General features: G+C 38.6%; 1 protein-coding gene across 1 annotated transcript in view; it reads right to left on the reverse strand.

Moving 5' to 3' along the window:
- cacna2d4a (calcium channel, voltage-dependent, alpha 2/delta subunit 4a) overlaps positions 1-15,474 on the reverse strand; it is an 87,746-nt gene that overhangs the window by 62,315 nt on the left and 9,957 nt on the right. Inside the window, exons 8-27 of the mRNA XM_034133323.1 lie at positions 14,817-14,877; positions 13,606-13,756; positions 12,671-12,745; positions 11,096-11,185; positions 10,404-10,517; positions 10,176-10,254; positions 9,058-9,191; positions 7,763-7,840; positions 7,599-7,679; positions 7,356-7,430; positions 7,135-7,221; positions 6,960-7,031; positions 6,646-6,707; positions 6,344-6,411; positions 6,208-6,253; positions 5,760-5,857; positions 5,158-5,251; positions 4,918-5,010; positions 3,337-3,464; positions 1,265-1,333 (exon numbers count right to left, since the gene is read on the reverse strand). Coding sequence (XP_033989214.1) covers positions 1,265-1,333; positions 3,337-3,464; positions 4,918-5,010; positions 5,158-5,251; positions 5,760-5,857; positions 6,208-6,253; positions 6,344-6,411; positions 6,646-6,707; positions 6,960-7,031; positions 7,135-7,221; positions 7,356-7,430; positions 7,599-7,679; positions 7,763-7,840; positions 9,058-9,191; positions 10,176-10,254; positions 10,404-10,517; positions 11,096-11,185; positions 12,671-12,745; positions 13,606-13,756; positions 14,817-14,877 — 1,755 coding nt within the window. The remainder of the gene's footprint in view (positions 1-1,264; positions 1,334-3,336; positions 3,465-4,917; positions 5,011-5,157; positions 5,252-5,759; positions 5,858-6,207; positions 6,254-6,343; positions 6,412-6,645; positions 6,708-6,959; positions 7,032-7,134; positions 7,222-7,355; positions 7,431-7,598; positions 7,680-7,762; positions 7,841-9,057; positions 9,192-10,175; positions 10,255-10,403; positions 10,518-11,095; positions 11,186-12,670; positions 12,746-13,605; positions 13,757-14,816; positions 14,878-15,474) is intronic.

The raw sequence follows: 15,474 nt of genomic DNA on the forward strand, positions 1-15,474 counted from the left end.
ATTACGTACAGTCCGCGGCACTGTGAGTGCAGACTTCGATGTGTCCCATTATCATTCATATCACATCACATCATAATGTATCATATATTTCCTTATTTGAGTCAGCTTCTTGAGCCGTATCTGGCCGTGCAACACTCACAGTGTCACATACTGTATGCAGAAGTATTATTTTAAGCAACACATTAAGTTGACGAAACACTCGAGTCAAATGTAATTAAAGTCAGATCCACTCGTGTCTTGGACGGGGCAGTGACATCATAAACCTGTTAATGTACGCATTCAAACACTTTTTCTTTTACCAGCTGTATTCACCTTGCAGGTGCAACGATGTGGCTTTTATCCTGGATAAAGTGTTTAAGTCATGGATGTTTAAAGTTTAACTTCTTCATATTTGTCTAATATTAAAGTTCACTTTTCATTCAGGAAGTATATATGACGCTGCGCTGTCAGTACGCTTCTCCATGTTTGTGATTGGTCAAATGTTGCTAACCCCGCCCCTTATATGTGAACATGCACATAACTAGATAGGGCAAAGCTGGCTTGAGTTAACGAGTTGATAACCAGCGTCGTAGGACCGCTTAGCGAGAGCGCGTTTGTTTTGGATTAGGTAAAGCGGGTAACTCAAACATATCCCGGTTATGTTGAACCGGCTTCGTCGCACAGGCCTCAGGCAAAAAAATACACATACAAAATGACAGCAGGTAGCATTGAAACAAAGCCTGAGACCATGAAGTAAAACAGCCTCTGTGTCATATCAATTTAGCCTTAGAAATCCAGTATTGGCCATGCTGGAGTCTAATCACAATGTCTCAATTGTTTCACTTGTTGGGGATCTTCACATCTTGTACACATTTTACAAGGCTCACAACATCCTTTTGTCTTCAAAAAACAATGTTATCTTATTCAGAACAACTACAAGTAGTCTAACAGAACAAAAAATGCAAAACTATGAATAAAACAAGTTAAACTTAATTTTTTCAGTTAAAACCAGACAAAACGTTAACCAAAGATGCAAGTTTGTCATTAGTTTGACTTGGAATAACCTCCTCAGCACATTCAATACTGACAAATCAGCAAATGAATACCAACATGTTCAAATGTCACTATCAAATCAGCCAGTTTTGCCATGTGGAACCCCAAAAAAAACACACCGGATGAAACAGCAAGATATTTGCAACTGATATTAAAAATTAGAGAGAAAGAGAGATGCAACAGAAAAAGACAGAAATAGAGAGTGTGTATACAAATAAAATGATCATCCTACCTCCAGCGATGGCAGTTTTCTTGCCCACCGTCACAGTGACAGAAGTGGTGGCGATCACTATCCTCCCTGCTGGTAGAGCAACACACACAATTAGCAATAATTTACAGAGCGATATCCATACATGCATGGAGAAACATGGGTGTGTGCATGCACTTTACAAACACACACATATTCCTTGCAGACATGTACACATGCATGAGTTTATGCGTGCACAGGAGCTGAAAAGGAATTTTCTTTTACATATACATCATTTGAAAGTCTTTGGACACTTACTGTGATAGTGGCAGCTGAAATGTCAGTACAGATATGTACATTGTTTCGTAAATATGTGGGTAACAGTCCGAGGTGGACACGGGCCATGCATTCATCCGTGTCTATTCACAGCCGTCATGCCAGCTGATGCTAATAAAACCAAGCCACAGAATCCAGACAGATGAACCTTTGAAGCGTTATGTAACAGAGTGTGAGAGCTAATCAGCGAATACACTCATAACCAAAAGACTGTGTGTGTATGTGTGTTTATAAGTGCCCCATGTTCATATATTAGGAGCTATCCACTCCTTTAGAACACCAAATCTATGCATTCATGACAATTAAGAAATCCTTGGATGAGATGCTTTTTTTAGTTCCATTAAATGTTGTAGAATGTTTTAGTAACAGTAACACTGTAATAAATCCATGTACTCTATGAAAGCAGATGTTTAATTAATATTCAGTGAAGAAAGCTACTGACTCAACACAATGCAAATGAAACCTGAAAGTTGACTTATTCCCTGAGAGAGGAGAGGAGGTTCCCATCCTTTAATTGCATGCTCATGCAGTGAGAGATAGAGAAAAAGAGAAGGATGTGGAGGAATAAGAGATAGAGCAGAGCTAGAAATAGAAGAAAGGAGAAACAGAAAACAGAGCAAAGCACTTGTCATGCTTTTGAAATTAGAGGTGAGGAATGAGGATGGATATGGACGCATGCCAAGTACAAGTAAAGTTTTCCTCTACCCTCCTCCTCCACTTCTGCCTCCCTTGGTTTCCTCCCTCCCTCCTCCGCTTGGAGCTCCACCTCCTCTGCACTGAAGGTGGCGCTATAGTCAGCCTCATAGTCCCTGAATATATCTGAACACAACAGACTATGTCTAGCATCCACCTAAATATATACATTTATGAGACATTTTGTGTACATTGGTACTTAATGCCAGAGTTTAAAATGATGGCAGAATTATGAAATGTTTCATTGTATTAATGATGAAAACATTTATTGCCATCATAAAACTTTAGAAATAGTACTTATTTCTTTATATTGTTCAGTATATTTGAACTATAACTGCACAGTAATCCATACTGTATATAGAGAACATCCAGCTGTATAGAATAGGTACAATCATAAAAAACCTAACCTTGAATAGAAGTAACCAAATGTAATTAAACATAAACATTTAAGAGGGTGACACACTGGATATGTACGCACACCCTGTGTCATTAGGAAAGGAAGAGTTATCAGACTAATATTTGTTGAGTTGACTTTAAGTCTGTACTATTTATTAAAGATGACATTAAAATGCTGTGTCTGTTGTTGCTGCCTAAAGCAGAAAACATGTTTTATAAAGCACTTTAAAAATACTTTTGAATCTTGCAGAGCTAATAGGAAAATGAAATCAAGAGGCAGAGCAGGGTCAGGCTAAAAACCCTACTTTTGACTGACTTGAATTTATAGACTGCATCTACAGATGATGTTAAGTGTTAGTATGATGTGATGATAAGTGTGATGACAGTTACCATTGTCAATTTGGAGATGCTGCTTATTTTGCAAAATTCTCAGAATAGGACTATAGTGGAGAATATATTTAAATAAAATATCCTTTAAGACAAACGACTTAAATATAAAGTAAAGTCAACAGAAAGGAGCTGCTGAGGACTGGAGGCTGTAGAGAAATAACTTGTCACTGAGAAATATCCGGCTCAACCTGCGGAACATTGCTGAGAAAATTGGATTTTTAAAAAGCTAAGAGATTGTTTCGTGTGTCCGAGTGTGTGTGCATGTGTGTGTGTATTTGCAACGTAAAGATTATCTCCACTACCTCTTGTCTCCTGCCTGGGCATGTAGTACAGAAACTGTCCAGCTGGGTTCTCGGATGCTCTGCGGTACCACACTGGGAAATGGTCCAACGTGAACATATTCTCCTTGTCTGTGGAGGTCAGGAAAGACCTGGGGAGAGATAAAAATATGCTTATGTAAAAAAGTAATTATGGTAACAAAAGAAAAGAAAGAAGGTTGAAAAGGAGGATAGGAAAGAGAGGTCAATAGAAAGATTAGGGATAGCAATAAAAGTGAGTATGGCCCAATTCCAAACCACCCTAAAGTCACACTCACAGCTGAACAAGGCTCCCTTCTTTCAGGGGGTGAATACATCGGCAAGCTTTCGGACAAACTCCCCTCTCCGGCAGAAACAGGAAGTGCCGTAACTTTTCGTAACAAGGTTTTCAATCAGCATCTCTTGGACAAAAAATATGAACTCAAATAAAACAAAAAAAATCTTTCATGCCGTTTCTTTCTTCTTCTACTTTTTTTGTGAATCTCTTTTTGATTAAAATCAAACGACTTTGGGAGTAAGAACAAATAACAATCATCCCGGATTAATAAGAGTTGTGAAACAGGAGGCGGAGCAGCCTCCCTCCCTGTGTTCCCGCAGTGCGCTGGCCTCACATCCCCGGACTGAGAGACAGACTCGGAGGAGCAGAGTGATGTCAGTATTGTTTATGAAGCAGGGTAAAGAAAGTAATTTTTTTTAAATGAAAATACTATTTATTTACCTTTACAAACAGTGAAGCAGTTGGGCAGCTGTAGCAGATGTATTGCAGGACATGTGTTGGACACAGACTGTGTGTGGTTGGACTCTGTCCTACAGGCAGGTTGCAGAGTAGCATCAGAGGAGACTAGGGGAATTGTACATTCTCAGATTGCACCACTTAGAACTAACTTGTGAATGCAAAGAGAGATGATTTTTATATCATTTTATTCAATAACAGCAACCAAATTAAACAGTATTAAGTGATTTGAAAATATGAATACAGTTTTGACTAAATGTTTTCATAATATATTTATATGTTTTACCCTCTCAAAGACCGAAAACAAGAACCGAAAGAACCAGAATCGAAAAGCAGAACCGGAATCAGAACCGGAATCGTTATAATGCAAACGATACCCAACCCTATTCATGACGGACACAAACAACAGTGGGTCGGTCAGGTAGTGCAGCAGGTGAAGTCAGGACCGATGCAGACTCGCTGTTGGAGGGCTTGATAACACTCCCCCTCCCCACTTGTTTGTTTGGAACGGCACTTAATGAGGCGGACCCTCCACGCAAACGAAAAAGGAGTGAAAGTGTGTAGGGGTCGGGTGTACAGTAGGGGGCAGTTTTGGAATTGGGCCTAAAGCTCATGATTGTACTGAATACCAGCTTTCATTGACCACTAGAGGGCCACCTCTAACCTTGATTTAATTTCAGCTTCAATCCAGCTCTTTAATCAGTATCACTCTCATATGAACAGTTTTATCGCCTTATTTAACCAAATTCAAACCTTTTGGCCGTGGACTTTATCGTATGAGTAATTTGATGTGATCATACTAATTTAAAATCGGCCTCATGTTTCCTACTTACTTCCCAACTCTTTTCTCAACACCAGCGTATCTCTGGAATCTCATCAGGCCTGATCGGGTCCCCATGAATGCTGTTTCTACACCCTCCTCCATACTGAAAGAGAGAGCAACAGAGAAAATATGAGTAAGAAAAGAGGTGGAGCTAGATAAAGGGGCAAATTGTAAAAACAAACAGCAGTAATCTTGATAAGGGTCCATGCCTTATCTCATCATTTATTTACACATTTGTGTCTATATTCACCCAGATGCGTTCAGCATTAGAGCGGTCCAGTAGGCTTCCATAGGAGCCGTGACCACAGCATCAAAAAGAGTTTGCTGCAACAACTGTACATCACCTGTCGAGGGGGAAAAGGACAAAGATCAAAATCAACAAAAATAATATCAATAAAGATAAAAATGACTGCATAAGAAAAGAGAAAGAGTAAGACACAGATTAAATGTCAGGCATTGAATGGAGCCAACATAATACTACCAAAAGAAACTAATTAGTGTATCCCTGTAAGTGCAGAAATCACATTGTACCTTCTAAAAAAGGCGCTTAGTAGACTAATTTCAATTGTCTTGAACACACTGTACAACTACAAATAGTTTGGTTTGAATTCTAAATCAATAGTGACAACCTATTCTTAATTTGAAGTAGATTTGAAAATAAAACAATTGTTCAAAAGATCATAAGGCTGACATGGATCAGTAATGTGTGTTTAAGGATATTTCAGTGTTGAAATGACTTTTGATCCTGGTGTGCATGTAAATACACAGGATTATAATAGTGGTTGATTTTGAGGGTTAAAGTATGTTTAGTGTTTTCTTAATAAAATATGATTTGCTAAAATGTCAACCTACAATCCAGATCAGGTTCTTTGCCAGTGAGGTATCGCACCACAGCCTGCAGCTGGGTCAGCTTACGGTGGGCCGGGTCAATGTCTGTCTCACAGTAGGTCCTGTAAACACACACACACACACACACACACACACACACACACACACACACACACACACACACACACACACACACACACACACACACACACACACACACACACACACACACACACACACACAACACACACACACACACACACACACACACACACACACACACACACACACACACACACACACACACACACACACACACACACACACACACACACACACACACACACACACGCACGTATGTACATCACAAAAATGTACTGTGGTCATAATTTCATGAACAGCTACAACCACTTATATAACTACAGGCTAAAATCAAACAATATCTATGGTATGCAAGTTATACAGTCCTCACCATTCACTGGCTATGGTCAGGTCTGGAGCCAGTAAGTCATGAAGACCTGGAGCAGAAAAAAGAAAGCAGACATGAGGGTGAGTGTGAGAATCACAGACATAAATACAATTAAACTAAATCAGAAAGGAAGACTGACCCTCCTCAACAGAGACGTTTCCGATGAAGATATACTCTCCATATCCTCTGGTCAGCACGATACCCAGACTGTCAAACATAGAGAAGTATTTTGTTATTGACAGTAGTAATCGTACTTTTAAACTCACTATTACTTCCTTGTTGCTTAAGAAAATTAAAACAGAAGAGATATTTCTCGCAGAAATGTGTTTTTGTTGCTGTTAATTATTTCACACAGGTAGAGGTGTTGCTTCATTAAATATGGTTGGTATTTAAAAACTAACACTTTCACAATTCTGTTAAGTTGGTAACAATCCAACAAACCTGAACGGTGTCTCATTGATGACGGTGTAGAAGTAATCATTCTTCAGGAACATCACCCTCGTCTTTGAGAGACAGAGAGAGGACACAAGTTTGAAAAATAATAATGAACATGGAACAAAGGAAGAGTTTGTATACTAAAATACAAGTAGATGAGTAGAACTTTCCCATCAAATGAAATCAATCTTCGATAAGACAAAAAGACAATAAAATCCCACAGGGAAAAAAAGAGAGGAGAATCTAAACTCTGATCGAATAGCTCCAGTTGCTCTCCTCCTAACACACACAGATACACTCACATAGAAATAGGTACTCACTCCTTTATCCACTGAAGTTCTCACGTCTAAAGACAACGTTCCAGTTTCTCCTTTAACCATGGCTGTCCTCAGCTGAAACAAGACACACTTAGCACTTAACACAACTCACATTAACATAGAAGAATATCAAAACAGAGATTTGAAAAAAGAGAGTGTGTGAGAGAGTGCTACTCACTTTCTCCTCTGTGTCTTCCCATTCCACCTCTGCCAGATCAACACTGTTATAATTGGGTTTTGGCTTCAGCGTCTTCCCCTCTTTATACTGTCACACACACAAACAGGTAAAATCTTTAGTAACCTATCCCATGTTATGTTTGGTTATTGCAATACATATGTCACACAGGATTTTAAAGTTCCAGCAGTTTCTCAGCTGTACATTATTATCTTTGTCTGTACCAGAGGTCGTAGGTCAGGATGAGACAGGATGTAGCCGTTGTTGGTGATAAGGTAGCCGTAACCATGTACACCCAGCTAAAGAGACAAAAAAATAAAATAAGGACGCAACACAGATCATTACCAAGCATTCATTAACACCATATTGTGCATTAAATGTCACTGACTTTCAGAGAACATTCAAGACAGCATGTTTACAGTATTTCATCCTTGTTTGTGACACATTATATGTTTTGAATGGTTTACCTTGTATCTAGGAGCTAATCTCATCAGTTCTCTCAAGGCCACGTCTGTCCCTACCACTCCCAGCAGAATCCCATGAGACAACTGCAGGAAACACACAGCAGCTTCATATACAATTTCAGGTAGGGTCTGTTGAGATGAATGGTAATTAAAAAGTAAATACTTACAGTCTCTTCCTTTTTGCTGAACACAGGCATGGCTACTGAGGTCATCAGCAGGAGGCTTTGGGCCTGAGTGTTGAACAGCTATGGTACACAAACACATAAACAAAGTTACTTACTGTGTTATTTTTGTTTAATAGCTAAAGTAGTTAGCTATCTTATGAGAAAACAACTGAAAATCTAAATTAAGTGGGTGAAGTTCATTCCTGTTGACCAAAGGTGGACAATGAAGTGAAATGGTGATAGACTGGACGGTGATAATAAACTAAGTTGTGCTAAATCTGTCTGAACCCACACACATTAACTAAGCTAAACGTTGTCAAGCAAAAGAGAAGTTAGGAGATGTAAGCTAACTAATATTACCGTACATTAGCTGTTAAAGTAGGTAAGTAAAACGTTTTAGAAGTTGTGAAGAAAAGTTTTAAATATAATTACCGCAGTGAAACAAAAATACCGTGGTGAAGTTAGTTTAAGGTCGCATAATTACGGTTCCGGCTAGAACCTTTGCTTTCGTCGGAAGTTAGAGGACGGTTAGCCTACATCCGGGTTATTCTTAATACATCCATGCTAGCGGGATAACATTAGTGAATCATATAGGAAATGTCTGTCGAATATCCAACCTAAAACTAACTTCTACGTGCTGGTAGTAACGTCAAAGCAGCAGGTTTCAGCGGGAAAGAAGTGAACAAGCTCGGCTAACTAACTAAAGGATGAGCTAAGCTAACTTTCATATTTGAAAGAATTGTGAACCAGACATACTAACCGAGACAATACATTACAGCAAATATATATGCTGTATTTTTTATGACTAACACTAGCTAAAGCTAAAGAAAAGGAAGTCTGACATAGGAACATTAAAGCTCTTCTATGATTACCTCTTTTGTGGTCGGGAGCTGAATGTGAAGATGGACAAGGACAACAAGCATGAAATGGCAGTGAAAACATATACCACAATTTACAGATGAAAACAGATAATGGAAAATAAGGAGGAAAAATAGATGCACTTGAACAGAAAAAAATCTTATTTAGAATGTAAGTATTTTTTCTGTACTTACCTTACTACTTAGTAAGTACTTATTAAGTAGTAAGTACTTCCATATTATTTTTCACACTGCGTATTGTGCATATCTATGATCAAATTGTTATGAGTTTATAGATCAAAAACATTATTTAGCTCTTTGTAGTTTTTGAGATACAGCCATTTTATTATCATAAAATAATAAAACCTTTATATTCTTATGTAATATAAATTAGTGTATGTTGCCCAGCAGGCACACTGATATTGGGAGAGGCAGACTGACCACACTGTCCATATAGGCCTCAGTCCAGATGATGTCGTGATCGTGGTTGATGACCATTGGCCGGCTCAGAACATGGAGATACTCCATAACGTTTTCCTGGACATCAGCCAGCGTGGAGACGTGTGTGTAGTAACCTGCAGAACACACAAATACATGTACACAGAAAAATTAGGACCCATAAAATGTAGCAAAGAAACCATACTATATTTATCTTTCTGCTTCTGGCCTTTGGGTATTACATTTCGAGCAGCAAACTAATTTATCCGACTTCAAAAACCTTTTATTCCCAAATACTCTAAGCTTTTGAAATGAAAAAAAACAGCTTGAGTCCCCTATCAGTATGAATGTGCTTTTGAATTTTTTTTAAAGCTTGGCTTAGTCTGAGGTTTGTGTCATTTCTACAATGACGTCAATGGGATACCTGCAGTGAAGCTGCTCAGTGACAACAGGCTACTGAAGCACTGCCAGATATGAATATGTGAATGTGTGCAACCTTTCTCCCATTTGTTATTTTCCCCAAGAGTGTTTCTGTGAATATCATTTATTAAACCATCTTAAAAAGCAAAAGGGAAGCTGTTTATAGGTTTTCAAGCAGTGTAACATAAAACATGCCTGTCTATCAATGACAGATATTTAGTTGTTTGCAGAAGGGAGTGTGTGCACCAGAAGGGATTGCACCTGTTACCTATTACACACAGAGACACACACGCAGAAAGGATATTTTTTGGCAAGGGATGTGTTTACAGAGTATCTGTGCTGATAATCAGGTATTTAGTCAGGGATTTTTGATGTGCACAGAGCAGGATAAAGTGATTATTTTCAGGTCTGAGCTGCTGCATGACCTCATGTAATTCACAAGAGGGCAGCACCTGATACCCAGTCCCATACAGAACCACCTGGGGACCCCACAGAGGGCCGACAACAACAGACCTCCTTTCTTTCTGTTTAATTTAAGACTTAGCAAGTGATTGCAGTAGTTAGTCTATTTTTAGTTGCTGAAATAACCCAAACTTCCTATCCACATTTTTGAGGCACAACCAGGGATTCAACCTAGCAACGATTATGTCCAAAACGCAGATTCTTTTGACCATATGGCTACTGATTCATCCTCATGTTACCCTTGTTGTTGCAGGCAATCCATTTAACATTGTCAGCAAATGTCATCTCTCGGCCAATAAGATAGGTGAACACTCGAACCTGGAGAGGAAATAAAGGATTAAGTGAGAATGTTACCCCACACAGCTTTGATTAAATACAAACTGTCAATGCTTCGTGTTTGTGTGCTCACAGCACATTTCACTGTGCTTGCAGTTGATCCTGCTTGTGTTTGTATTTGTGTGTCATACCCGTCGTTCTGGCCAGTTGAACTCTTCAAAAACATCCTGGAAGTCCTCCATGGCTCCGTCTGTTATCAGCATGATGGCCTGGTTACACAGGCTGCCCTGGCCCAGTGCTGCAACCTAAACACACACACAATGTACTTGACATTGGATATTTGTACTGTAGAAATCAGCTAATGCAGACCTGTGAATTGTGTAGTCAGACAGTCAGACACAAATGAACTCATTTTACACTGCTATCAACGCTATATCTATATTCTCGGCGAATTTAAAGTAGTTATTGCCTGAGATCGCATGCTGTGGTTTTATTAAATGTGCCAAGTGCTAGGACTGTCTTAGGGAAGAAAGCTTTTAGATGTGCAGCTCCACTAACTTGGAACAGTCTGCAAAAAGAATGGAAAATTACCAATCTGGTACCACTACATGTTTTTAAAGCTTGGTTGGATGCTACACAATCAGATGCTGTTGGTACCTGTACATGTGGATAGATATGTAAATTGTAATCCCTGTAATCTTTGCTGTATGATGTCCTTTTGTTGTTCTGTTGTTTATGTTTTTAGGTCTTAATGTGGAACCTACTGCTGCAGGTCTCCCTTGAAAAAGAGATCAATGATCTCAATGGGATTTCACCTGGATAAATAAAGGTTTTGAATTTAATTGAATTGAATATATGGTTAAGACCTGGCAGAGGCACAAACCTCGTTGAGGATCTTAAAAGACTCCTTCATCGCAATTTTCACTTTGCCCTCGCCTTTGACATGAAGTTCATCAACCAAAAGCTTGAAATGCTGCAGAGAGAAAACACAACAACAGATAAATACATTAATAGACACTGTCACTTAGTCAACGATGTAATCCTTTTTTAAATGCAGGTAATGACAGAACGACATGGAAACAGAGTTTATGAGGAAGTGAGTGAAAGTGTGAAGCCTCAAGGACGGATAATCCCCGGCTCTCTGGCACACTGACCACTGATAAGGAGGTTAAAAGGTTATCAGGATTAGTGAATATCCACACGCACACACACAGAGACACTCTGACAACCACATTGTTTTGGGTTCTACCACCAGACCGGATATAGAGGGGGCTCTTGACAGAATGTTATATTCCCTTGAAGAAATACAAGCGAACTGTAAATCATTACTCTAATTATTGCTGCAAATTTAACAAAGATGTTTCATTAAAACTGGGTTGCTTTTGAAAACTGTTAGGTTACAGATAATAAGCTACCTTTTTAAACCTAAAAAAATAACCACACTTTGTGTTCACCAACATTTTGGTTGCATTTATTTTGTAATTTAATTACATAATTAAATAACTAAACGTAGATCCCCGCACAGCATGTTTCTTTTTAATCTGTATTCTGTAATAACCATGAGTTTTTGGGGAATGTACATCTCCTATAACAATTGTGTTACACAAGCAACAAAGCCGAGGATTGTCTTCTTGTAAAATAAGAGTTCACGTGTGTCAGCTAACATCTGTAAGCCCAGTCTGTTACAGCCTGCCTCTCTAGGTATTAAACCAATCATATCCCAAGTTGACGGGTCATGTGACCTACTTAAAATTGTCAGTGGCCAGCGACCTCACCTGATCTGCCATAATGTGAAGGGGAGTGAAAGTAGGGCACACATCCAACACATATCTCACACAAACACAGAGAGAGATTGAGCAGGTGTTGGTATATGAAAAAAACAGGAGAACAGATGATGGAGAAGAAAAGGAAAACAAAGAGCAGTGAAACAATGAGATAATAATGGTTTTGGACTTGTAAATACAACAAAGAGAGTGAGATGTAAGCAAAAATGCCATAGCTTTGAGAAGGATAATTATTTTAAATAATGTGAGATGAGGAATGAAACCGAATGACGAGTTGGAACAAAGAGGAAGAAATATCTATCTTAAAATGAGGCCGAGTACTTTCAACACACATTAACATTCATAGGTGTTGATGGTTTTATAATTTTAAGAAAGAAACAGGTTGAAATGATAAAACGTGCGCTCATTGTGATGTCTTAACTGCTGTGATGTCATGAAAACGTAAGTTCTGTACTGTCTTTAGTGGATTAGTGAGATAACAACCAACAAATTAATAGGTTATCTTAGGTTAAGTGAATCAATTAGCTGTCTAGGTTTTCTCTCTCTCTGTGTGTGTGTGTGTGTGTGTGTGTGTGTGTGTGTGTGTGTGTGTGTGTGTGTGTGTGTGTGTGTGTGTGTGTGTGTGTGTGTGTGTGTGTGTGTGTGTGTGTGTGTGTGTGTTGTGTGTGTGTTACCTCTCTGTTATCCAGATCAGCTTGTACCAGCGTGCCCTTGAAGCAGGGCTCCACGTAGCGAACATAGTCACTGTACTGGAGATGGAAGCACAATATGTAAGCCAAAATAATAAATCCACATGATGTCAACATGATACATTTTCTAACAGATGATGTTTTTTTTTTAAGTTTTACAACCTTCAAATCAATCAATTCCTCAATATCACAAAATCTTTTAACTTTGGTACAGTTATATAATCCAGCCAACGTGTGATTCTGTAACACAGAAATTACTTTAACTGTTAATAATGTGCATATATGACAGCTTTAAATTATTATAGTATAATTATTAAGGTATGGAATAAAATGTTCTTTTCACTTCCTGGAGTTCTATTGTTTGTTGTATTGTTAGATAGATTTTAGTGTTAAAAGAAGAACATTTGTAATTCCATTTAATATTTCCAATGACATAAGTCAAGTCAAATTCAAAATCAGTTTGCATTATGTAATTCCTCACATAACAATGGGATTCAAACCCTTTTTCTGACTGAGGATGTCTCATTTTAATAAAGGAGAACACTAGCAAACATTTGCTGCATGGTCAGCTTTAAATTCTGTGTAAAAAGAGCTTAAGGGCAGCGGATTTGCAAGAGGCGTATGATTACACACAAAGTAATACCAGGATAAACCATGCTTATTACGCTGATATGTAGTTGTAGCGCTACATGCAGCCAAAATCCTGAAAAACCTCAAATCCGAATGGACTTTGAAGCTTTGATGTCACTGGAAGTAAATACATCGAGTGTGTATTTGTGCCTGTTGTGTCTACTTCCGTGTATTTTCCCACAGTCTACTGTACCTGTATTTGAACTTATTATGTATTTATGTGTGTTAATCTCAACGTCAGACCGCTCAAGTGTGTCTGGGTTTTTTGTGATTGTGTGTGTGAGACTCACTGCAATGATGTTAACAAAGTCGTTTTCTCCCAGTGTGTCCAGTATAGTATTGATGGTGTGTTTGGCTATGGTCAGTCGTAGTCCCTTCATACTGCCACTCACATCCACCACGATTACTACATCTTTAGGTGATGTGGCTGCCTGGATATACCTAGAAGGAGACAGAGAGGTGAGGTAGGAAGCAGTAAACACTTTATCTTCATTATTAAGTGAACCAAATAACATTCAGTCATGAACAGAGACTCTGTTATTTAACAGCAGAGAGAAGTACTTATTTTGAGCCTTATCCTTTTATGTTCTGTGAAACATAAAACTGGATAGTTCCTAGAACTTGATTTACTGTCACTGAGCAGTAATATTTTCTAATTTGTTATTCAATAGATAGACCTTTTACAGGGAAGACATTTTAAATGCTACATAAAGAAAAGCCAAAGTGTGAATAATAAAATGTACAATGGGTAATCATGTGCTCATTGACACAGTCACAGAGCTATTGTTAGATTCATAAGTAACACCTCTGTGTTTACAAGTCAAAATATCTGCTGCAAGAAAGTAACCCATTAGGAACCTGTTTTATCCATTCACTGCATTAATTGTTAAATTATTTACAGTTACTAATAAGCAGGTCAAAAAAGAATACACTGTTAAATACACTGATTCAGGAGGCTAGAATACCACTCAGAAATACTTGTTTGCACGTGCAGCTGATTTAACAGGCTCAATTTGCAGAACAGTGGTTGAGTCTGGCAGACTGGTTCCAACTAGCCAGACACACTGAAGAATCTACAGCTGATGGTCAGCCATAGATGTTAATGGCACCCAATGGCTGCTGGCTTGGAGTGTCGGTGCCAATAACCGGGCTTTCTGAGCTGTTATGGTTCTTCTGTTATTCATCAAAGAAGCACTATTTTGCACTTGCATTCTATACAGAAAGATGAAACACTTCAAAAAGCATCAATAAGGAACTGATGCTATCCTGGCTCCAAAATGGTGGAATGAGCTCCCCATTGAAATCAGGACAGTAGATTGAGTAGCACTTGAAATGTTTTGGCTCTATGAAACCTGATGTACTTATATGATTCTGTTTTCTTCAAGTTTGTATCTTCTTGGTCGAATGCACTTAAGTAAGTAAGTCGCTTTGGATAAAAGCGTCAGCTAAATGCAATGTAATGTAATGTAATGTAATGATGTGGGTTGTAATATAGCTTTACCAGTTTCTGTTCCTGCAATCAAAGGTGACAACACCATTTTCATCTGGAATCCACTGGATCCCTGGAGACAGAGACAGATTTAGCAAAGGAACACTCAGAACTTCTGCTTGGCTGCCTGGTTGGTCAGACAGATGAACAAATGGATGCACGGATGGATAGTGACAGATCAAATGAAGGAGAGATTGATGAGGCAGCGGATGAGTAAATAAAGCTGTGTAACAAATCCTTTGCTAATTACATACACACACACACACACAGGAGAGAACTCAGCTGCAGCCATATGTAGCTGAACTGAGTCATCAGGTCTGACAGGCAGCTTCCTGCATCATCAGTTGCTGTCTAAGTATGCTGTTTAGCTTGTGTAGCTAAATGTTTATCTACACCTCTGTTCTTGTTGTCTCAACACTGTGCCGACACTGGAGAAATGTGCAAGTGAAAACACTTTGGGAAGCATGCAAGGTGTCCAGAATGTAGGAGGAGGTGGGGGACAGGAGAGTGATGGCCAAGCTGTCATCATAATTGACAAACAGTACAATCTGCAAACAGTACCAGCTACCTCTTTAATTTGATATGGTCACTTTGTTTTTGTTTTTTAGTTTTTTATATACTGCTACTCTTTTTACCATGATGTACTTATCTTCTTTTTTTTTTCTTTTTT

The sequence above is a fragment of the Trematomus bernacchii genome, unplaced genomic scaffold, assembly GCF_902827165.1.
Source record: "Trematomus bernacchii unplaced genomic scaffold, fTreBer1.1, whole genome shotgun sequence".
In the NCBI taxonomy this organism is placed as follows: domain Eukaryota; kingdom Metazoa; phylum Chordata; class Actinopteri; order Perciformes; family Nototheniidae; genus Trematomus; species Trematomus bernacchii.